The following is a 24,448-nucleotide window of genomic DNA, read 5'->3' on the forward strand; positions in this document are numbered from 1 at the left end:
CAGTGAAGGAATGCCTTGGCAGCAGGATATATGAATTTACAAGTGAGAATGAGGGCAAGCATGCAAAAAGCAAAATCTTATTTCTCCCATATCTTTTATATGTTCCACAAGATGTGGCCCAGTCTTAGGATGGGTCTTCCCACATCAAATAATCCAGTTAACTAAAAATCCCTCACAGTTGTACCAAGTTGCTTGGGTTTTTAGTGAGTTCCAGATGTAGTCAAATTGATAGCAAATGATAATTATCATAGAAATTTATTACCATTTGACAGGGAAAAAATCTTGTTTGATATTTCACTCCATTACTTCATTTCTTTGTTTTCTTACCTCTTTCCCTTTTTACCTCTATTTTTCTTCATCTTTTTCATATTTATGTTTAATAATTCTTGGAGGGTCAGAAAAGCTGTTTACAGTAAAGCAACACTTCTTGCATTTTTATAAAATCTGATAAAAAATAGTATTTCAAACTGTACAGTCACCAGAAGTACACAGTTATCAAAAATGCACACATTTCACTTGGCACTTCTGCATTTTTATAAAATCTGATAAAAAATAGTATTTCAAACTGTACAGTCACCAGAAGTACACAGTTATCAAAAATGCACACATTTCACTTGGCATCTCCAGCACCTTCAGCTTTCTGTGCCTGGTCTGTTTTGGCATCTCCATTTTCTGCAGGATTATTCTCATCCTTACCAGCATCGACTTTCCCCTTTTTGTAATTGCGGACCTTCTCTCCCTTCTTTGCAGGGGCCTTTTTAGGCTTGGGCTCTGGCTTTGGAGGAGCAGGTTTAGCAGACAACCTTGCAGATCTTCTCTGTGGCTCGTCCTTCACCTTGGCTTTATCTCCTTTAGTATCCCCTTCAGCCTTTCTTTTGAGCATGGCGGTGGCCAGGGACGTCCGTGCTGAAGGTGGGGATGCAGTGGTGCTCGGGTTTGGTCCGTCCTGGGGTCGTTCTCTCTGCTTCTTCACACTCCTCAAGACTAAGTTACTCTTGACTAGTTCCTCCAATAAATTTCAAATATACAGTGTGGCCTAAGTTTTGTACAGTGTACCACACTGTAAGTAGATAATGCTGGCTTTGTCCAAGGTCTCCAAGTACGTAGAGGCATTGTCTACAGGTGGTACACTCCATATCTTGCAGTTCAATAAACTGATCTAGGCAAGGAACATTTTTATTCCTTTAAGTTTTTAAAAATGCTATTGTAAAGGCAGGAAAAAAAAAGTACTTTTAAACCAATAATGTTGGGATAGCTAGATGACCCTGGGGGAGAAATCAAACTCAATTCCTACATAGTGTCTACAAGATACTTTCAATTACATATATAAAAAAAAAATCATACCAAGGTAAAAATTCAGTACTTCCAGATAAATACAGGAGACTTGCTTAAGACTTTGTAGTAAGAAATCAAAATAACCTGTAAGAGTGTCACAGACTTTCCCTAGAAATTTATATACAAAAACAGCCAGTGAGAAAAAATTAAAACTGATATACAATGGTTATACCCTGCATATTTTAAACATTATTTGTGTTTAGGGTACATAAAGAAAATTTACTTGTCAATGAATCAAAACAGGTAAACATATTCATCAGAAACTAAAGATGACAAGGAGGCTTGCTCAGATATTTTACAAAAGAATATATGAAAGTAAATAATTAGATTAGTAGACATTAAGAGAATGCAAATAAAAGTTACAATTTAAGGAAACCATAATTCAAAAACATCCCAGAGCCATAGAGTAACTGGGATCCCACATCAATTCAGAGTGTGAAGTGGATACCGTGTTTGGGAATCATTGTGGAAGTTTTAACTTAGTGTACAATGGCCACGTGATGCAGTAATTGTCTAATAAATTCATAACTATATCACAAAAGCATAATGTTGAATTAAGTAATGCTCTGGGCAACATAAAGTGGACATGGCATGTGCACTGTGTGTATATTGTTTTTGTTTTTGTTTTGTTTCTACCAGGCTTTAGAACTAGGGAAACTAAAGATAAAAATCAAAATAAGAGCTTTCTGATGCAGCCTGTGGAATATGCAGCAGAGGTATGTGAGGAAACCGTTTGAAGTGTTTTAAGAATTATCAATCTTTGTTGAGACAGCAGTTCTTGGCTGTATGCAATTTTTAAAACTTAGTGAAAACACGTTTGAAATGTGTACATTTTATTGGATCTGAGGCACATTGGCAAATGTGATGCCGATGTTTATTAATGTGGCCACCTAGTTTTCTTAAATATATTACATGGTTTTTTTTGCCTACTATCTAAGTATTGCACTGTAGTCCCCACATTCATTGGATAATGCTGGGTCCAGTAGGCAGAGTAAGGAATAAGAATGGAGATTTTCTCACCAAAAATGTAAAGGACAACAAGCTTCAATTTAGTGCTTCATGATGTCATGATGTAGCTTTCCTTACCTAAGGGAGGAATATATTTTTGATGGGGAAAACACACACACACACACACACACACACACACACACACACACACACATTTTGAAGGATGGCTGTAGAAGAAAGATAATTCTACCTACTTAGTCATGAGTCTGTACCAGGAAACAAATGAATTTCTTGTGTCTATAAGAAGCAGGACTGGGAATTTCATTTACAGCTGCTGGGAATGGCTAAGCTTTATGAAGTGCCGAGGGAGCCAATTAATGACAGCATCTTGAGTAAAGAGTTTATGGATATGAATAATTTTCAGGCTCCTTAACAATTGATGCTAGATGCAGCCAGATGGTGTGAATGGAGAAAATTCTCCACGTTCATTATTAATTCCACAAAAAGTATATAAAAGAAAAATAGATTGCATCAACATCTATATTTCTATGATTTCTAGAGAAAGGGTGAAACATGACATTTTAATTGCAATAATATTGAATGATTGATTATTCCATAGAGAAAGATGAAGCCAAGCACAAGTGTGTATTACCAAGTCTAGGTCACGATTGTACCAAGAAGATGCACATCAGTGTAAAGTATCCTTGGAAGAACGATTCATTATTAAACAAAACAAAAAACTTCAACATTATTAGTTTGAGATGGATACATGAAATCAGCAAAATATGTTTGTGTGTATCTGTATCTGTCTATCTGTGCATATGTGTAAAAGGGAAAAGGGTGAGTAAAGGAGAGGGAGGGCATGTGAGAGGGAGGAAGGCAGAGAAACAAGTAAAATTGCACTTAATATGTAGCTCCTCCTTCTCCATAACCCCACACTGTAGCTGCCTTCATTGGAGTTTCATTCATAGACCTTGTTGAGAACCAGGCTACCCTTCTCTCATTCTAATGGGGGTAATAGTACTCAATGTGTGTGGGAATTACAATTCTGCAGAAATGTGATGAGGTTGTATGCTTATGTACTGGGGGTGCTTCACGCTGGCTCATCTGGACAAAATGTGCAATTTTTAATCATTTTGATCCAATGTTTGAAAATTGTTGTTGTTAAACCTTCAATTACAGAGACCTCTCATGATGGTATTTTCATAGCTAAGAAGCGTATAACACATTTTGGGTATCTATTCTTCTGTTGATTGACATCAAAGCTGACTCTTGAATTTAACTGCTGCAGATGGTTTGACCATGAGCATAGAGATACAGTTGTCTCTGTGGCACACCGCCTTAGAGTTCTTCATGTATATATTCACACACTAGGTAAGCTATCACTCTGTCTTATGGTAGATCTAACTTTAGGTTTTGGAGGAACCACCATACAGATTTTCAATAGCCATGAAATCAATACTACTCTGACACAGGGGCCACTTGGTCCTAACTCAAGTCCCGTTTGGACACTTTGCTTTGTGCTTTATCCCTTGCATTAGTTTAAGGGAATTTTCAATGTCCTGGTAACACAGCTGAAATAAATGCAGCCAGGAGTACTGATTTTTTTCTTTGACAGTAATAATCTATTTTGTCCATTACTATTCTCTTCTCATTGTGTACCCAAGTTTTTGAATTCTTTGGGTCCTAGTAGTAACTCATATGCAGGATTAGTATTTTTAAAATAAACCTGGATTACTCATCAACCGAGGCATGTAATGAAAAAAGAGATTAATGTGTAATAAAATAACTCAGAACACTGGAGGCAAGAACCGAGTCACATGCATGGGAATATAGCTTGTGTGAGATCTGTCACTGAGGTGATGAAAATGAGAGGAAGATGATTAGTAGAGAGTTCACCAAGTGATGGTATCTCAGCTGTCTCCTGAGAAATGACTTAGCTTTGCACAAACTTTCATGAAATTCCCAGATGCATTATGTAAGGAGGAGACCATACACAAGAACAAACTTTCTAACAGAGAGGCATGAAGCAGAGCTATGTTTAATAATTCCCATTTCCAATCAACATTACAATGGGAAAACCTAAACTTGAGGAAAATTCAGGGAAAGAAGTGGGACTCTGTCATTAAGTCAATGGTGTTCAGCTTCAGAGTACTCTAATGGGAAAGGTCCCAACCCTGAGAGCCTCAACTTGGCCTTCTTATCAGAATGCTGGTGAGAGGAGAGTTGGTCCTTATTTTTTCCTCTTCCTTGCCCACTTTTGGTTCTCTCTTACACTACAAAGAGTAGTATGTGTTGCTTATGCCTTTGACATCTTGGACAGTACAGCTTTTCCCCCACCAGAGAGGCATCAACATACAATTGGGTACTATGTTGTTCTCATCTTTGGGAAAGAAAATGGGCAGAAGAGAAGCAGAGTGATGCTCTTCAGTGTATGATGTCAGCCTTTCATGTTTACTATAAAAACCTAGAGAACTTCATGCAAAATACTGTCAGTTACTGAATATGTCAGTCATAAATTAGTGTAAGGCATAATAGGAATAATTTTCCTTGCCTGAGGATGCAACATAGTACTTACATGTCAACTTTCTTAAAAAACAAAAACAAAAACAAAAAAAACCCTTCATTTATGTCTTGTATAGTGTGGCACACACCTTTAATTCCAGTGCTTAGGAGGCAGAGGCAGGTCTATCTCCATGAGTTCAAAGCCAGATTGATCTATGTAGAAAATCTCTTGAGCAGCCAAGGGCTACATTGAGAGACATTATCTTAAAAATAAATAACCTTCATTTATTAAAGTACTGCTTGATAAATGTTGAAGAAAAAAAGAAAAAATGAAGTATGGCTTACAGCTACCATTACAGTCAGTAAACAGCTAAATAAAGTGTACAGAAGCATTGACCAGCTGTAAATTGCACCATGCAGTTCAAGAAGAGAAATTAACACAGGGCTTTATTGTGGGATTTATTAAGGCAACTCCACATAGTTAAAAGTAAGTTTATTTTGGGGTAATTTACAGCCAGTAAAGGGGTTGATTACAGGGTCCGTGAGAGGTGAAGTGCAGTCCAGCAGTGTTCTCTGGAGAACTCTGCTTGGTCTACCATCCAGCATCCAGGATCACAAGGAACCAAGAGAGCCTACATATCCAGATCTCAGGTCTTAAGCACTCCCTTCTCGGCCCTGCCTCAAGGGCAGGTCAGAGGTAGGCATGACAGTTGCCAGAAGCCTCGCTGGGGATGGTACTTTCAGGTCAAAGCTGGAACAGCTACCCACTACAGGGTTTCACAAATTCAGTCTTCTAAAGAGACTCCCCCAGGATTGGGAACAATCACCTTTGATGAAATAAGACTAACAGATCTCTGTGCTGAGCCTCAGGTCACACTGACCCTGAAATATTTGTTCATTTAGTTAAGAAAAGCAAGAGGCCAACATGAGAGGAACTGAACTGGCTTAAACTGGAAAGAGGATCTAAGATGCTCTGGTTCAAACAGATTTTCCAACTGTTCTTTCCAATGTGCAGTGAAAGGATAGCTCTTCCCCACACTAGCTCATACCAGGAGACCATGTGGCTTATAATGCCTCAATTGTTTACACTTTAATGAGGAAAAAGTACCAATTAACCAACTTTACTGTGTCTTTCATTTATTTATTTATTTAAAATTTGTTTTTCATTTATATACCAACCAGTCCCCCCTCTCAGCCCTCCCCCCATCTACTTCTCCAAAAAGTTAAGGCCTCCCATAGCGAGTCAACAAAGCTTGGTACATTCAGTTGAGGCTGGACCAACCCCCTCCCCCCCCATGTCAATCTCTGTACAAAGAAAATAGCAGAGAGGGGAGACTCAATGAATGAACTGAAACATGTGAAGATCAACCACATTTTCTGTTAACATTTCATGCACTAATTGTGTCTTGACCATTGAAAGCAAGGAAATCCCACTGTTTAGTTACTATCTGTAGAGAGTTTGGGATTTCCAAGTAAGGGGAAGTTAGACAGGAGCCTGTGCCCAACTTTTAGAATAACAGCATTTACAAGGACTTTGGGATACATTCCAAGAAAATAGAAAACAAAGCTCCACTCACATGAAATATGGCTTTTATCATTTATTTCAGATGGTTTTTACACAGCCTTTTTTTTTTGCCTATGCTGCTCAGCTTAAAGGGCCTGCTCCACAAATAATCTTCACCTGTTGCTTCCAGATGAGGGTTGACTGATCTTTAGTGTCACTGATCTTCTGACAGTGTAAGGAAGTTGTGAACTCTTCCCTTAGAAAAAGGCATTTTGACCCCAACACCTCATTCAGACATTTTCATGGAGGGAATGCCCATGGTGCAGCCTATGTGTGGGAGATCTTCAGGACCGGGGGACTCTGTCCTTAGCAGTTGTGTGCAGCGGTTCCTGCTATAGCATTACTTGCATGCAGTAGGTACTTACTCAGTGCAGCTTCAGCAAATGCTACTTGATGGAGTCTATGCTTAATATACTTCATGAACTGTAATAGTTACCTTCTTATGAGAAATTGAATCTTCAATACAAAAGATCAAATTCAATTACTTTTTAGGGCTGTGTTTATAGTGAACATTTTCTATAGATTCTGTTATATATGTAGCAGTGTCAACTTTTTGACCAACCTGTGCAGATCTTGACTTCTGGACCCATGATCTGAGGACCTGAAAGGATGGGGCAGACTACAGTCTAATGCTGTAGACAACTAAAGCGATAAATCCACGGGAGTCTGTTTAAGAAGTATTAGGGAAATTTATTAAGGTGAATTGAGAAAATACATCATGAATACAGACCACGGTAGACAGCTGAAGTCATCCTCTGATCTGACCAGGAGCGAATCCACCTCTCAGGCAGGAGCAGGGAAAAGGGGAATGGGACCCTTCTCCCTCTCCTTTTAAGAGGTCATGTACAGCAGCAGAAAGCATCACCTCCTTTGGGCCCTATAGCCAAAGGTCATTGGCGGAATAAGTACCACTACAGAGAGCCTTGCTTCAGTTTCAGTATACTTTATACATAGAAGTAACAAAAAAAGCAATGATCCAAGGACAGCTGTTTGAGTTCAGCAAAGCATGATCAGAAAATAAATGTAAATAAATGTCAATAACCTCATACTAAATATTAATAGAGTTACCCTTTCCCAGAACTTTCTCAGGTCAGATCAATTTAAACACAATTGCCTGGAATATACTATAGATTATATCTAGGAAAGCAGGAAAGCAAGGCAGAAGGCCATATCCAGATTCAGGTAAACTGAGGACGGCACTCCACACATCCTTTCACCAGATTGGGTTCAATAGCTATGCTCTGACATCCAGCAAGAATAGACATGTCTTGTAAATTGAATGTAAATGTTTAACACAGGAGACATGAAATCACACCCATGACCAATCCAGTGAACAAAATGCACCTGAGGTAAAAGGCCCTCTGCCTCTTTTCCTGGAGACTCTCTCCCAGTTCCTCAAGGCATTGTTCACCATGGGTCATTCTTTTGACTGTTTTTGGACACAGTAGTAATGTTTAAGAACATATTCTAGCATCAAATGGTGAAACTAAATTCATTTAGCAAAGTGAGAAAAATATTTAGCAAATATATTTTTTATGTTAATTAAACAAGTAAAAGCACAAAATTGTAGCTAAATATTTGGCACAGTGTGATTAACATTTAGTTGTAATTATTGTAAGAATGAATTTGTTACATAAGTTTTACTTTCTCATGTCCATGTTTAATAAAGCAACCATCTAGAAAATTATGGGAACTGACAATTTACTTTTCAGCTGAAAAATAAGTGTGTGTGTGTGTGTGTGTGTGTGTGTGTGTGTGTGTCGTTCATAGAACTCCTATTGAGAAGACCAAACCTCCTTTGGATTAGGAACTGAGAGAAGTGGTAATTTAATCACTCAGATTAATTTGAAGTTGATGTGAAATAACTGAAAAACTATTGATTGTAGATTCAGAATGGCTGTCATTGATCTCCTGACGAATCAGTCTGCCTCGAATCTTTGGCATTAGCACTGCTAGTTCATTTCCTCAGAAAACTGTGACATTTTTCTTTTCTTTTTAATGAAAAAATTGAGAGAATACAGTGACTAAGCATTGCTGGGCTTGGCAGGGTCACTGTTTCAGGGCCTCTTTCCTGGCCCTTCCTAGTTTCCTCCTAAAGCCATTCCATGCAAATGAGAGAATTGGGGTGTCAGCTGTGGCAATGAAGCTTGGTGATAGATCTCCTCCATGTCTGCTTCTCCTAGTGATGCAAGAGAGGGCATTCAGAGTCTCATGGGCCGTGGACATGAGGATACTATGGCTGACCAGGAAGCGAACAGATGGGGCCACAGTGGCAAGGACCCCAATCACTACAGACCTGCAGGACTGCCTGACAAATACTGAGCATCCTCCTTACTGCCTCAGGAGGCTGTGCTGTGGGCTCTGGGGTCAGGACATGGGGTTCTTCACTTTTGTGTCTACTGTGGGTGTGGAGGAAATACAGTGCACAAATAATAAATTTGTAAGAGATGAAGTTTCCTGTCATTGTGTTTTAGTGGGTGGAGCTGTTTGGTATAAAGGGTCAATACTAAACACAGTGGGGAATAGAATATTTAGGCTTAGGACTGATGTTCTCAGAAGTTACATAGAGAGATAGCTCTGATGACTGCCCCATTCCCCATTTAGGCTCAGGTTCCTGCTTTGCAGAAGAAACTGCCAGATATTCTACAGGACACAGAGAGAAGCAACTAAGAAACTCTAGGCCTATAGGCTGAAGAAAGATGCCCAACATTTCAGAGGAACTTTGAATGACTATACAGGCAAGCAGCTGTCTCTGTCATTTCCAGAATTTTTAGAAGTTGCTTAAAATGGTACTTCCTATTTACTTAGGTAATATTATATCTTTCTGAGGTCTTTGATGTAGTTGAAGACTAAATAGTTATAATTTTCCTTGGCTATGATAAAAGATAAATTGGATATGAAACTTTAGACTCACAAATATAGGATAGATGATAGAATATTTTCTTTAATTTTGCCAAATACAAATAGACTAGATATTGTAACTGTAATTCTTGCTTGATAACAGTTCTATTATATGTAATTTTACTATGTTAACATTAAAATGTTTCTTTTTGATTACACAGAGAAGGGTAAATGCTGTGAGATATTACTTTTGTACACTGGTTTAATAAAATGCGGATTGGTCAATAGCAAGGCAGAAAGTATAGCTGGGGCAAGCAGATGAGGAGAATTCTGGGAGAAGAAAGGGTTGAGTCAGGAGTCACCAGCCAGACACAGAGGAAGCAAGATGAGAAGGCAGAACTGAGAAAAGGTACCAAGCCACATGGCAAAACAAAACTAAAAGAATTATGGGTTGATTTAAGTGTAAGAGCTTGTCAGTAATAAGTCTGAGCTAATGGTCATAGAGTTGATAATTAATATGTCTCTGTGTATTTATTTCGGTCTGAGTGGCTGCAGACCAGGTGGGACACAGGGAAGCCCCCAACTACACCCGGAGAAAACTAAATTTTCACTTGCAAGTAGTTATCAACTGGAAATAGCTTCTGGGTTATGGATAGGGTTATGTGTCCAAATTTCTTTTCAGGTCTAGGACCCAATTTGGTGTAGACTCATGCAGGCCCTGTGCATGCTGCCACAGTCCTTGTGAAATTCAATTGTACGTCAATCTTCTTGATTTAGAGAACCTGTACTCTTGGTTTTCTCCATCTATTCTGGGTCCCACACTCTATCTGCCTCCTCTTTCAAAACACCCCCTGAGGCCTGAGGGGAAGGATTTGATAGAGACATCTGTTCTAAGCTAAGCAATCTAAATTCTTTCACTCTCTGCATAGTGTCTGACTGTAGGTCTCTGCACCTTAACCTATTATCCACTGGAGAAAGTCCTCTTGATGACTGAGCAGTTAACTATGAGTATGTCATAGATATGCCGTAGATATATTTGAGTATGCCATACTCTGAGTATGTGGAATATCATTAGGCGGTTTTTCTTCTTATGTTTTGTTTCATTTGGAAAGGTGTTATTTGGTTTCATACTAGATCCCTGACCTATCTAGTCACAGGTTCTTGCTTATCCAACCAGTGTCCAGTATATGTTCTATATCATGGTGTGGGCCTTAAGTCCAATAAGATATTGGTTGTTTACTCCCAAAAGATTTGTAGCACCATTGCACTAAGTATATTTTGTTGGCACAACACCATTGTAGATCAAGGGGTTCATGGCTGTGTTACTGTTTATGTTTCTCCTTCGGTAGAGTACCTCCTTGTACCAAAGATGCTAGACTATAGGTGTGAAGGCTGTATGTAGGCACTAGTTTGACTTCTCTGTGTTCATGTTCAATGAGTTGTTGGTGTTCTATTCAACAGTTGATGTCTTGCTGTCATTTTGTAGATAACAACCTATAGTCTTGGCAATAACCTCAGTTATTTGGAGATTCACAAAAACCCCTTTGGCCAGCAGCTCAATTAGATGTAACCCAATCCTGCTAATGAATGCTTCATTTGGTGACAAGAGATGTCCTGTTGGAGCTCTGTCTCCCCAGTATTTGGTGATTTCATGTACATCATCTGCATATATGTATATATTTTAGGAATCTTTTTCTCTGTCAGATTTCTATACTACCCATTCAGATGGCTCTTAGTTTTAGCTGTCTCTCCATGTATTTCCTTCCTTGTCTTCTTCCCTTCTCCTCTCCATGATCCTCCACTTCCAGCTCCCCCTTATCTATCCATAATTGTTCTATTTTCCTTTCCTAGAGAGATCTACCTGTGCTCAGTTCTTTACTCTATAACAAACCTTGTGGTTATATGGATTTTTGCTTGGTTATGATTATGATTGCCTTAACAGCTAATATTTACATATAAGCTAGTATATACCTTATTTGTCTTTCTAGGTGTGGTATACTTCACTAAAGATGAGGTATTTTTTAATAAATATTTTTATTTTATAACTTAACTTTATTTATCAGCCATGATTCCCCTGTCCTCCCTCCTCTCACGCCCCAACCTTACCCCCTCCAATCCACCTCCCATTCCCACCTCCTCCAAGGCAAGGTCTCCCCTGGGGAGTCAGCTCAGCCTGGTAGATTCAGTTGAGGCAAGTCCAGTCTCCTCCTCCCTGCACCAAGGCTGAGCAAAATGTCTCAGCATAGGCCCTAGGTTCCAAAAAGCCAGCTCCTTCACTGAGGACAGGTCCTGGTCCCACTGCCTGGGGGCCTCCTAAACAGTTCAAGTTCATCAACTGTCTCACTTATCCAGAGGGCCTGGTCCAGTTTCATGGGGGCTCCTCAGCTATTGGTTCACAGTTTATGTGTTTCCACTAGTTTGGATATTTGTCCCTGTGCTTTATCCAATCATAGTCTTGATATCTCTTACTCATATAATCCCTCCTCTCTCTCACCAACTGGACTCCTGGAGCTCCACCTGGAGTAGTCTTGGCTGTGGTGACTCTTCACAGCAATAAAACAGTATCTAAGATGCTCACCAAGGACATCATCTGTGCATTTAAATACATTTTTATCTGTTGAAATGTGAAAATCATGTGTCAATAATAAATGACTTTATTAATGATCACTTGTGTGAAACACTTGACACTCTTCCTGAACTAAGGGTCTGGGACTAGAAATTGTCATATCTGGGTTATGTGCTTTCAGATTCTCAGATTGCAGCCATGTAAAGCTGCTCTAGTCTTCCTGCAGGTGTCCAACTGTCGCTTTTTTTTTTTTTCAACTGTCCCTTTTTAAACATGGCTTCTGGGAATCCTATTGGCTTTCTTTCATCTGCTTTATGACATCATTCCTCCCTCAACCAATCAGCACCAGATTGAGTCTTGAGGTTGCCGTGTGTGACCAAATGTGCCTCAGTACTGAGCATCTTTGATCCTGCACAGACGTGATTTTTTTTACTGCGAAACCTAACAACCCACTCTCTCATCCCTTTATCCAGATCCTACTCCTGTTTTGTCCCCATCCCTTTACCTAGATCCTACTCCTGTTTTGTCCCCATCCCTTTACCCAGATCCTACTCCTATTTTGTCCCCATCCCTCTATCCAGATCCTACTCCTGTTCTGTTCCTGACTTGAAGATGTCAGGTAGGAAAAGAAACTTTAATGTTTGTTTAATTGGACAGCTCACTAAATTGGGAAGCATCAAAACAATGTGGGATAGAGGGGAAAGTGGTGAACAAGAGGTTGGTGCCATAACGTGGTCTCATCTTTGACATTCCCTAGGGTTGAGGTTTGGACAGAGTATTTCCTCATCCTCTCAGTGAATGTTCCTTCACCTTCCTTGGTGAGATAACAGACTGGCAGGGCTCAGGGTTCTCTGAGGTATTGAGTGTTTAGGAGCAAGACATAGAGAAGAAAATCAAAGTTTCTGGGACTGTTTCAGCTGAAGCAGAGAGAGAGAGCTGGGTATGTAATGAGGAGAACTGAGGGCCAAGACACTTCACTCCACACAGTTTCCCACAATGATACTTCACAGTTGGTGCTGGTCAACATTAGTGGTGAAATACAAGGGAACTCGAGAGTGTGTCTGGCAGTGTTCCATTCGCAGCTGAGATGAGCTGACCTTTTCTGGCTAGGCAGATGTCCCTCCCTCTTCTGTGTCCTCACATGTATCCTAAAGCAGTGGGGCGAGGAAATCTGCTGTCCCTGCTAAAGCAGGACTGTTTGTTACAGTGAACGACAGGAGCAGCTGTGCTCTCTCTGGCACCTGCACACTGGGACAATGACAGGCACCTTCCTGATAATAAAGGTCCTCACCCATGTTTTGTGCAGTTTCAGATAGCTGTACAACCCTGGCTCAGACTCAACACAAACTCCTAATGTGATTAGTCAGAGCATGGTGCCATACCCCTGCAATCTTGGCCCTTGGGAAACAGAGGCAGAAGAATCAAGGAGACCATGCCAGTCTCTAGCTGCACAGTGACTTTGGTGATAGCCTGGGTGTTAAAGACCATTCCTGAAGAAATAAAATAAAACCAATGGAGTTTTAAAAATCAGCATTCCCAATGTTTGGAGTCTTCTGTCTAGTTAAAAGAGAACTAGAGAGGAGGAAGAAACACAGGGCAGGGAGGCTGAAGCTATTGGAAGAGCACTTCGGGGCTTTTTACAAAAAGGAACAGGCCACCTGGACCTGGAGATAGTCAAGAAAACAGAAAAATGCAGTGGTGGGGGATAAAATAGAATGGAGGAAAGGGAGAACATGGAACTTGGAGGTGTTAACCATGGTAACATAGGATTTGTGGGACTGAATGCTGAAGGGAGCCAAAAGAATTCATTGAATAATAAATTTCTCTGGTGATTGAGTAATTTGCTCAGCACAGGGCAAACAGAGATGGATTTAGTGAACATGTAGGTTAGTAGACCAGGAAGTAAACTGAGGCTGGAAAAATGTGTAACTAGGACAGCAAACTTGTCAGGAAAGAAACCTTTTGTGTTTGTTTTTTCTCTGCTGTTTTCTTGAATACTGGTGATGCTTAACAATTATGAAAATGAACTGGGTGCTGGTGCATGCTTTTAACCCCAGCACTTGGGAGGTAGAGGCAGGTGGATCTCTGTGAGTTCGAGCCTGCTCTACAGAGCGAGATTCAGTACAGGCACCAAAACTACACAGAGAAACCATGTCTCTAAAAAAAAGAAAAAATATGAAAATAAGCATGCTATAGATATATCATAACAATTCTGATCTGAGTGTCTGGGCTCATAGGTGAAATCTCAGCACCCAGGAGGCTGAAGCTGGAGGACTGATGCTGGTTGTTGGCAAATGTAGGATAAATGGTGAATCTCAAGCCAGCTTCAGTCACAAAGACAAACTTATTCCTGAAAAAAATAAGAAAATAGAATTCTTTCTGCACACACTGCTAGCTCAGTTAGAAAGGACTGAGAGAAAGTGCTGGGTCCTTTATTTCTCTGACCTCTAGAGAACACATGAATTGTCGAATGTGTGGCAGAGCCTATGAGCCTTCAGGATCAGCTTTCAAACTGAAGCTGCTTCTTCATTTTCACAGTCATTGTCTTCACTAGAGTACAGACTTGCAGATCATAAGGAATCATAGAAGTACAAAGAAAAGATAGGAACCCAACAAAACTCAGGTCTGCATCTCTAATTTATTTGCTCGTTTTTTCAAGAAGTCTTTGACTAGGGTACCAGTGTAGTTTTATGACATCACTCTACCTCTTAGCCCACCAGTACCTGAATGGTCTTTTGGTCTTTATGATGCTGACAACCTTCATTTTCCTCAGTGTCCAGTATCTCTGACCCTGGACATGTGGGTTTTTTGTTTCAGAATCCAGACAGTGTTTTTGTCTCTTTATCTGATTCTTATAACTGTGTTTTTATTATCTTCCCAACAATGTCTGGTAAGTAAAGAAATTGAAACATTTCTTTCATTCAATTTTCCCACACACTTTGAGAAGTCCAGAAAGTGTGGAATCATGGGTAGAATACTGAACTAGAAGCTGTTGTCCTAACTAGAATCTTATCCCTGATCTATGTGGGGTTATGATTTTGGACAGAACATTTCCTCTCTCACTAAATGGATCTTTACATTCCACAGTGGAATATCTGACAGACTGGGCTCTGGGCTCACTGAGGTGTTAAGTGTTTATGAGCTCAGTGTAGACAAAATACTCAAGTAGTTCCTGAGAGCATTTCCACAGAAGTAGGGAAAGAGCCAGGTGTGTAGATAGGCACACTCAGAGCCAAGATGTTCCACTGCAGCAGCATCAACCCTCCACTCAGTTTTCCACGTTAGCATTTCCATGTTAGTGCTGTTGAGCAGTAGTGTTGGGATGTGAGAGGAACTGGTGGCCACATCTGCCACTCATCCATGAGTAGGGTTGCCTTGGAGGAGCTGGCTGGATAGGCAGCTGTGTCCTACCTAGAGATCAGTGAGCAACCCTCAGGACAGGACCTTCAGGGTAGAGAATTGGGACTGTCTAGGGCACATGAGCAACTGTGTCTCCTGCTGTGGTCCCCAAAGAAACTCTCTAAAAGTAGTTCAGGGACAGGACTGCTTATTCAGGAGTGTCCCCTGAGCACTTGGGAGATGAGATAGCTGAGTAACCACTAATTCATGGCTAGCACCCTCTGTTGCATAACGAGTTCCTGGAGAGCATGCCCTAAAAATAAATCCCTGTAGAGTTTTAAGGGAATCTTTTCTATTCATTGTACATTTTTTCTAACATTTTTACTGATTATTTGGCAATGTTATATAATGCACCTGATCAAAATAGCTTCCCATTCCTTCCAAAGGCATTCTCCCACCCTGTGCCTGCCCAAAAGAAGAAAAAAAAAACATAAATTCTAATTTGTGTTTTCCACGTAGTCATTGGAGCATGGTGAAAGTCTCATTGGCCAGCCCCTTTAAAATAACTGAGTCCTTCCCCACACTCAACAGCCACATCTCCTGCTGGAAGACATCAACTGAAAAGAGCTACATTTCAGCATCTTTATCATACTTTAAGGACTCTCTTCAGTGGCTTACTGTCTAGACTGCTTCCTTTTTTATTTGAAGGTGGGAAAAGGCTTCTGTGATAGGTTTCTCATTCTCAACTACGAGTCTACAGTCATTGTTACCACTGCAAAAGAAGCTTCCTTACCCGGAACAGCCAGTGGCAGCACAGCTCATTGACTTCCATATGGTTTCTGGTGGCAGCATGGTTTATGGACACCAACATGGCCTCCAGCTACAGCACAGTCTCCAGAGGCTTTTTGAGCTAACCCAATCCAGAAAATGAACCATTCTCCATCTCCATTAGTGTGAGCTTCAGCAGCTGTAGGTTCACTTATCTCTGGCCCATGTATGGAATCTGCTCTGCTATTCTTCTTCTTTTTTTTTTTCAATTTCATGAGACCACTTCTTAAAAGCATCTTCCCATATGACCTACCATATTTTAGTTGTTTTTGAGATTCTGTGCTCTCTCAGATTCATCCTCTGCTGCCCTATCTCCAATCTTACCCTCCTTGGGTCTCTCAGGCTCCTTAGAGCTGCTCCATGGGCCTGTGGATGCCAGCAGCCACTGCCATCTTGAATTGATCTCCTTTGTAAACTCTTGAAAAAATTTATTTAATCCCAGTTTTTAAATTAAAATAGAATTCAGGTTGTAACTACTATCTCAGCCATGAAATTGCAGGATTAAAGCCTGTATCTCCATGGCCATCGTGGTCAGTGAGTTAGCAATACGTAAATTAACATAAACTAATATTGATCATTGGAGAAGCAAAGTAGCTCCTTTCCTAACTACTTGTATCTGGTAACAGGTGATATTCTCACACCTTGGCTCACAGACCATCAGAGCTGTCCAGATATTAAAGGACCTTTCATTGCTGGAGCTCCAAAGAAGGTAAGTCTCATTGCTGCTGAAAAGAGAGGTCATTTGTATGTAATCCTATGGAGCAAATGTAAAAGCCTGGTGCCCTTTTCTATGTTTAAACTAGCGAACCTCACTTTTTTTTCTCCCTGCTGGACATGTCTTACTTTGTCTTTCATCAGAAGTGTGATCACAGAAAGCAGGTCAATAGTGTGAGCAGTTTGTCTCTAGAATTCATTACACTTCTGCTCTCAAAGACACTGACAGCCAAGAAAGGTTCAAGAAAGGCTTGTGCAATGCTGTGGTCCATGGAGCTCACAGTTCCCAAAGGTTTTTTTTGTTTTTCTGCTGCTTCTGAGCCTTAGTTCCTGGAATCTTTAAATAGCAGGAACTGAGTTTTCCTTGCTCATTGTCTCACAGAGGCTCTTGGAGACTTGAGTATCCTAAATACTAATTAAATCACTTTGGGCACCCCATCACAAATCCTTTTGCTTCCAGCTGGGATTGCATTGTGGAAGGCATGAATAGGGTTTCCTCCAAGCTTGGGTGCTCTCTGATTGCCTTGGTAACATCAGGAGAAGCCCTTGTGGTAACTGTTGGGTTTATGCTTAAGCACAATCCTCTGATGTGTGCACAACCACTCATAGCTACATATGTCTTCTAGTGCGAATCTCACTGAATGTGTGTAAGGTCTGTTCCTTAGGTTAAATGCTAATCAAGAGCTCCTTCATATTGTTTTCAAAGGACACAGACATCCCTATTCCCAACTCTACCTCTTTACTACTGTAGTAAGAGGATCCCAGGCTGGGTTTGTTCATACATTTATTGAGCTGAATCACCAATGTGGTGTTTTATTTACTCTAATTTCATTAGGGAGATGTATGTGTGCGTGTGCACGTGTGCGTGTGCATGTTTGTGTGTTCTAGACCGCTAGAATGGCAGGATGGCAGGAGATGCATTTTGATGTTCCCCATCTTCTCTTTTTCTTAGATCAGGAGCACCATTCGCAGACATAACAATGCCACTCTTCTGACCCAAGAGCAGTTCCAACTTTTAAGCTCTCTGGAGAATATTTACATCAATAATAACATTCCCTGGAAATCTTACCTTGAACTGAAGACCTATCAGATAAAAGCAGAAGTCCTGCTAAATCAAGGCCTCACAGAGGAAGCACTTGTGATGTATCACAAATTTTCAACGTGAGAACCTGCAGTTTTCCACCTCCTTTCCCATGACTGATCCCTCACTCATCCTATCCTCCTCTTCATGCTTCTTACCCTTGCTGACCATATGGAACTTGAAAAAGTCATCTTTTAATCAGATGACAGATTTCTCTGGCAGATCTGACACATGCTTTTCCTTACTGTTCAAAGACATGAGGACCAAAGTTGGTGGTATCCCATATAAGGGACTTCATGAGTAGGAGAGTTCTTGAGCTTGTGTCCACAGGGCCCAGCTTTTAGACAAAAGAGTTGACAGATGAACAGGATGTGTCTGCACTGGTGAGTGTTTTGAGTGCTCTATCTCTACCCAGGCAGCCAGTCGTAGGCTTATTGCTGTGTGTGGCAGAGCCAGATTCCTCTTCTCTACATCCTGTAGCCTATTGATTGGTATAGCAAAGAGGTTAGCCTTTCCTGTAGCTACACAGCCACCAGAGGACTAGGCTGTGGACCACCTAGTGTTGGAGTGGCTCAGCACAGTCCCTGAGCTGTTCACCATACTTGGGTAGGCAGAATAAGATTGCAGAGCTGTCCCCAGGGAATGACTCCTATAGTCTTAATGACAAGAACATTGTGTGTTTGAGGAAGGGAATGATGGTAAAGGTCTCACCAGTCCTATTTAGCCCTGAGATCACCAGAGTAGGTCAGCTCAGGCACTCTCTCGACCATTTCCAGTAGTCTATAGTGGAGGCATCTTTGTGGATTTCTGGGAACTCTCTAGCACTCTGCTTCTTCCTATTCCCACGGGGTCTTTATTTATCATGGTATCTTTTTCCTTCTTCTCCCACTGTGTTTCTGATCCAGCTGGGACCTCCTGCTCCCTTAAGCTCTCTTTCCCCTGACCCTTGATCTCCATTACCGCCCCCCCCCCATCCCCAGTTTGCTCATGTAGATCTCATCCATTTCTCTGTCGTTGGGTGATCCCTGTGTCTTTCTTCGGGTCCTCTTTACTAGGTAGCCTCCCTGGAGTTGTCAGTTGCAGTCTGGTTATCCTTTGCTTTACATCTAGTATCCACTTATGAGTACATACCAGGTTTGTCTTTCTGAGTCTGGGTTACCTCACTCAGGATGATGTTTTCTAGTTCCATCCATTTGCCTGCAAGTCTCATGATGCCATTGTTTTTCTCTTCTGAGTAGTACTCCATTGTGTATATGTACCACATTTTATTTATCCATTCTTCAGTTGAAGGGCATCTAGGTTGTTTCCACATTCTGGCTATTACAAATCATGCTGCTTTGAACATAGATGAGCATGTGTCCTTGTGGTATGATGGAGCATTCCTTGGGTATATGCCCAGGAGTGCTATAGCTGGGTCTTGAGGGAGGTTGATTGCCAATTTTAAAGAAAGCTCCATAACGATTTCCAAAGTGGCTGTACCAGTTTGCATTCCCACCAACAGTGTAGGAGTGTTCCCTTTTCTCCACATCCTCTCCAACATAAGCTGTCTTTAGTGTTTTTGATCTTAGCATTCTGACGGGTGTAAGATGGATATCTCAGAGGCATTTTGATTTGCATTTCCCTGATGATTAAGAATGTTGAGCAATTCCTTAAATGTCTTTCAGCCATTTGAGCTTCTTCTATTGAGAATTCTCTGTTTAGCTCTATAGCCCATTTTTTAATTGGACTGTTGGTTATTTTGATATCTAATTTCTTGAGTTCTTTATATGTTCTGGATATCAGCCCTCTGTCAGATGTGGGGTTGGTGAAGACCTTTTCCCATTCTGTAGGCTGTTGTTTTGTCTTGTTGACCATGTCCTTTGCCCTACAAAAGCTTCTCAGTTTCAAGAGGTCCCATTGATTAATTGTTTCTCTCAGTGTCTGTGCTACTGGTGTTATATTTAGGAAGTGATCTCCAGTGCCAATGCGTTTGAGACTACCTACTTTCTTCTTTCAGGTTCAGAGTAACTGGATATATGTTGAGGTCTTTGATCCACTTGGACTTAAGTTTTGTGCACGTTGACAGATATGGATCTATTTGCAGTCTTCTACATGTTGACATCTAGTTATGCCAGCACGATTTGTTGAAGATGCTTTCTTTTTTTCCACTGTACTGTTTTGGCTTCTTTATTGAAAATCATATGTTCATAGGAGTGTGGATTAATGTCAGGGTCTTCAGTTCAGTTCCATGGTCCACATGTTTTTATGACAGTATCAAGCTGTTTTTATTATTTTAGCTGTATAGTAGAGCTTGAAGTGAGGGATTGTGATGCCTCCAGAGGTTGTTTTATACTTCTTGATAGCTGATGTTTGCTGAATGTACCAGTAGATAGAAGAGTGAAGACTTTTCTCTCTCCAGGCACTGGGGGATAAGGGGATGTGGGATTTCAGGGTGTGCCTTTACTCACTCCATGAACTTCTCAAACCCTGAATTTCTTCAGGGCCTCATTTTGATACTTGTAACTTTTTGTCCATCTTAGTCACTCTGCTCTATTCCTTTAGACTCTTTATGGAGAAACTCAGAAAAGGCCCGAATAAGTGTCTTTCAGCTCGAATAAGATCCAAAATCAACAAGGTGAGTCTTCATTGTCTATGTGACTGATCTAAAATCTCCAGAACAGCAGTGAACTACTTAGAAAAAAGCAACAGATCATGACCCTGGGTATGATGGGAGCTGATGCTGCCTCAGCATAGCAGTACAGAGGAGAGGGATGGCAGGAAATGGGGTTCAAGTCATGTATGAGATACTGATGCCTCTCCCCACTTGTTTTCTTATTCTCTTTTCTGACATTAGAACTGTTGTAATTCTTCATTTCTATTTTGTATTGCAGACTATAAATAACATTTTTGAAAAATTTGAGAGCCTTAAATTCACACTCCGAAGAAATCATACTAAGGAGTATGAAGGCTACCTAGATAAGGTCAGTGTGTGAGCATGGAGGAAGGAGGATTGTGTGTCACCTGCTCAGCCTGTGTCCTGGGGTTGTGTTGTGTTGTTGTTTCAGTGAGTCTGTGATGCAATGGATAGGCTCCACACTCAATTGAACACACATGCACTTTATCCAGGTGAACCAACACACACACACACACACACACACACACACACACACACACACACACACACACAAAGTGCAGTAGGACTCTGAGAATATTGAGACTTGGTTGTTACTGAAGAAGGCTATACAGGAACTGACTAAGGTGGTGGTGGCTGTTCTCCATAGAACTGCTGCTCCATGAGCCCTAAGCTGAGATGTCAGACCTAAACAGACCTATACTTTGAAAATCTTTTTTGCTGGTAAGGCTTTTTCTTCTGGGATTTGAAGATGTAACCTAAATCTGTTTTTCTTTCTGTAGATGAAAAGAAAAGAGGAAGAGGCAAAAAACAAGGGGTTCGGGAAGCATAGAAAATATCATAGACGAAACTCCCGAGACTTCCCCAAATTCAACTCTCTTCTACAAAGACTTATGAGTCGTGGAAAGGTGGGCCCCAGCCTGACACCAACATCTACAAAGTCTGAAGAGCCTTCAGGAGGAAGCACACCTGTGAAACAAACAGTGGTGTGTGGCCCACAGGAAGCCATCGAGGAGATAACCCCCACCCCTTCAGCAGACACTCCTGGGGAGACTAAGGTGGCGAAAAGCCCAGGTGAGTCACCACAGGTCCATGACTTGGAAATGACTTGTGTATAAGTGTTTCCCATTGCATCTGGGTCAGCCACACAAAACTGAGACTGCAGCTCTCCAGTAAAGTAAGGCGGTACTGGTGCACAGGTGTCCGAGGTCTAGAGCACTGAGCAACACAGAGAACGTCCCTTCCCCTTGTCCATGTCCTCAGCCGTTTGCTTCCACGGATCCACTTTGCTGTGGTAACAGAACCTCCTGTGATGAGTGTTGTCTTGTTCCTTCCTGCCATCTAACTGTCTTGTCAAAATAACCTTTAACTTAGTTTACTCAGATAAGTTTCCTCAAAACTTGCTTGAGTTCAGATCCTCATCTTTTCTGAGCTCTGTAGAGATTTGAAGAAGCACATTAAGAAAATACTAAATCATTTTCCATCATAAGAAATGGTTACTTTATGAAACTTGGACTCTCAGATAATTTTAGGACATAATGGAGAGATGTGAGGGCAACAGAATTTCAGGTGCATGAGATTATGTTTTCAGCATTTGGTAGACTCTCACAAAAAATCCTCAAGTAGGGCCAGAGATGTTGACTCTGTGGGTGAAGCGCTAGCAGTGACAGTGTCCAAACCTGAGATGGAATCTCCAGAAAGCACGTGACAGTGGGGTGTGTTTGGCCACCTCTACATTCAAGGTTCTTTTCAGGTGAGATGGGACAGGGAGACAGGAGAAGACCTGGTTTCTTACAGCACAGCTAGCTGGGCAGACACAGAAGCACAGAAGAGATTCTGTTGGACCAAAGGGGCCAGGGAAGATCAGCACTCCAGGCAGTCAGTTCACATCTGCAGATATGCTGAAGCACCTGTGCATCCTTGCTCACACATCAGCATGGACATTCTGAAAAACAAACACAGATCACGGACATGTGCAAACACACTCACAGTTCATACATAAAGGATTTTAAAGGGAAAATACACATATTTCTGAAAAAAAGTTCTCAAGTATCTCATCTCATTTGGTTTATGTTGTTTGTTTCATTTGTAACAACTACTTTTACAGCCTGAATAGACTTGACTTGAGATCCTGCCACCTCAGCAGGCAAATGTTGAAATTCCAAGTGTGCATCACCAAAGCTGACTTTTCAGATGTTTCTAAAGTATTGGTTGATTCTTGTCTTGCCTTGCAAGAGTCAAAAGTCTCTTCTTGAGTGAGGAGGAGCTATAAGCCAATTTTTAGTACTCTGTCTCAGTTAGGCACAGGTGAGAGAGTCGGCCTTTGCCAGAATTGAGCCTGTGCACTAAGCAATCCACACATTTCCAGATGTAAGAGTTAGCCTTTCCCAGCTGTGAGCCTGTGCACTCAGCAATCTACACATCTGTGTAATGTAATGAAAAAGCAAGAGTAAGCTGCTCAATAGGAACCTATTGGACTGGAGAATAATCAGGAAAGGGATGACTGGTTCCAGCTAAGTGGAGCCATCTGTCCTTGGAACTTTGCTGAGCTAAGTGCACCATTTTCACTCACATTTGGATTTGAGGCTGCGACTTCTCTAGGCGGTGTGTGCCATGGGTGACCCTGTAGTTCCAGGGTCTCAAGGGTTTCCTCCATCCCTACGACATACCCTATTAGGGACAGTATGTGATAGTATGACCTTGAGAAAATCTTTGTATGCTTTCATGCAACTGCAACCTCTTGAAATCTGGTGGGGTTTATTGTGGCCTCAAAACTCTTGGGGAAAATGGTCTGCATGACTGAGCATGCTCACAACAGGCTTTCCTCAAGTGGAAGTTCTGGAATACTTGTAGTTTGGCTCAGTCTAAGTCTGAAAGGTACAGACAATGGAAGCCAATTTTGTGAAACTCAGTCTCAAAACCCATGAGGACCCAGGGAAAACTAAGTCCAGACCTGAGAGTCCAGTGGCCAGCAGACCTGGAGATCTGAACCACAGATAAAGAAGACATGTCTGTCCCAGGAGGGACTCAGCAGAAGTTTATATTTTCTCTGCCTGTTTGTCCTGTTTAGTCTTCATGTTACCCACCAGAGTTGAGAGGGCCCTTTGCTCACTGAGTCTGTGAACCCACACAGAAATTTCTTTGCAACCAACTCATGGTCACACCCAAAAATATGTTGTTCCATCCACTTAAGCTGACAGTAAAGACCATGCTCACAGTTACCACTCAGCTGTGGCCAGAGCTTGGAGAAAAAAACTCCCTGCCTATTTTGTGGTTCCATCATGGGGAGAGGGGCTGCTGTAGAGAATACCAATGACTTTGTGTTTTTCCTCCAGGCTACCAGACTGAGTTCTGCTCAGGGACACCAGGCCCTGTAACCTCAGATTTCTTTCTCTTTTCCATTGCAGTTCCGAACTCCAAAGGCCTCCGCCCTGTGATCCTTCCAAAAGACTTATGGGATAGGTTCCTGCTTTCTGCCAAAAACAACACAAAAAAAGGAGTGGAAACATGCGGAGTCTTATGTGGTACCCTGGTAAAGATATGAAAACTCCTTGTTCTGAGACTGTTTCTTCCCCCTTGGCTTCCTATGACTCCCAGAAAACATATCCAGGGGCTGTGTCTATACTTATCACTCCACAGAAGGAACCATGGATGACAAGGCCTGGCCACCTTGAATTTGATGATTTTGCAATTGGTTGCTTTTCAGAGTCCCTTGAATTGAATAATTTGCTTCAGTGCTATAGTTAGAAATTTTCACTCTAGTGGTGCCTAGTGCCTGTAACCCCAGTCATTGGCAAACTGAGGCTGGAGGCTTCCTACAAGTTCAAACCTGGCTCACATACAGAGTGAGACATTGAAGTAAAAGCAGGCAGGTTGTCAGGCAGAATGTCAGGTATGAGACATGGAGACAGGCACATTGACTACTTCTAAAAGGAGGAGGACTCAGTTCCTTTTGTAGCCTGGTCTGACCACCTACTCTGTGGTAAGCCTTGGAATATAAATTAAACACTTCAAGACCCTCAATCAGACCTATTGCCTGCTGCAGGGAAGACTCTAGTCTCAGGATGTGCTAGGAGGGACATGTCAGGTTCATCTTATCCTCTGTGCCTTCATACA

At 41.4% G+C, this 24,448-nt stretch overlaps 2 protein-coding genes across 6 annotated transcripts in view; one reads left to right on the top strand and one right to left on the bottom strand.

Annotated features, from left to right (window-relative positions):
• Window positions 1-595: 595 nt before the first annotated feature.
• On the bottom strand, window positions 596-883 carry LOC131902367 (non-histone chromosomal protein HMG-17-like). The gene has a single exon (XM_059253369.1). The coding sequence runs from the start codon at window positions 881-883 to the stop codon at window positions 611-613; it is 273 nt and encodes a 90-aa protein (XP_059109352.1). The 3' UTR covers window positions 596-610.
• Window positions 884-1,976: 1,093 nt separating this feature from the next.
• Window positions 1,977-24,448, top strand: part of LOC131919845 (STAM-binding protein-like) — a 30,027-nt gene continuing 7,555 nt past the window's right edge. Inside the window, exons 1-8 of one of the 5 annotated variants that reach the window (XM_059274312.1) lie at window positions 1,977-2,051; window positions 8,957-9,160; window positions 16,553-16,635; window positions 17,593-17,801; window positions 20,263-20,335; window positions 20,592-20,681; window positions 21,115-21,406; window positions 23,740-23,864. In XM_059274312.1, coding sequence (XP_059130295.1) covers window positions 9,139-9,160; window positions 16,553-16,635; window positions 17,593-17,801; window positions 20,263-20,335; window positions 20,592-20,681; window positions 21,115-21,406; window positions 23,740-23,864 — 894 coding nt within the window. In that variant the 5' untranslated portion in view covers window positions 1,977-2,051; window positions 8,957-9,138. Of the gene's footprint in view, window positions 2,052-3,394; window positions 3,658-8,839; window positions 9,161-12,108; window positions 12,379-14,576; window positions 14,650-16,552; window positions 16,636-17,592; window positions 17,802-20,262; window positions 20,336-20,591; window positions 20,682-21,114; window positions 21,407-23,739; window positions 23,865-24,448 lie in introns of those variants that run through there. The other 4 variants (XM_059274306.1, XM_059274320.1, XM_059274301.1 and 1 more) reach the window with 4 other exon arrangements.

This window comes from Peromyscus eremicus, chromosome 1 (assembly GCF_949786415.1).
Source record: "Peromyscus eremicus chromosome 1, PerEre_H2_v1, whole genome shotgun sequence".
Classification (NCBI taxonomy): domain Eukaryota; kingdom Metazoa; phylum Chordata; class Mammalia; order Rodentia; family Cricetidae; genus Peromyscus; species Peromyscus eremicus.

Coding starts and splice junctions, on each gene's coding strand:
- LOC131902367 (XM_059253369.1), bottom strand. CDS start 883: ATGCTCAAAAGAAAGGCTGAAGGGGATACTAAAGGAGATAAAGCCAAG.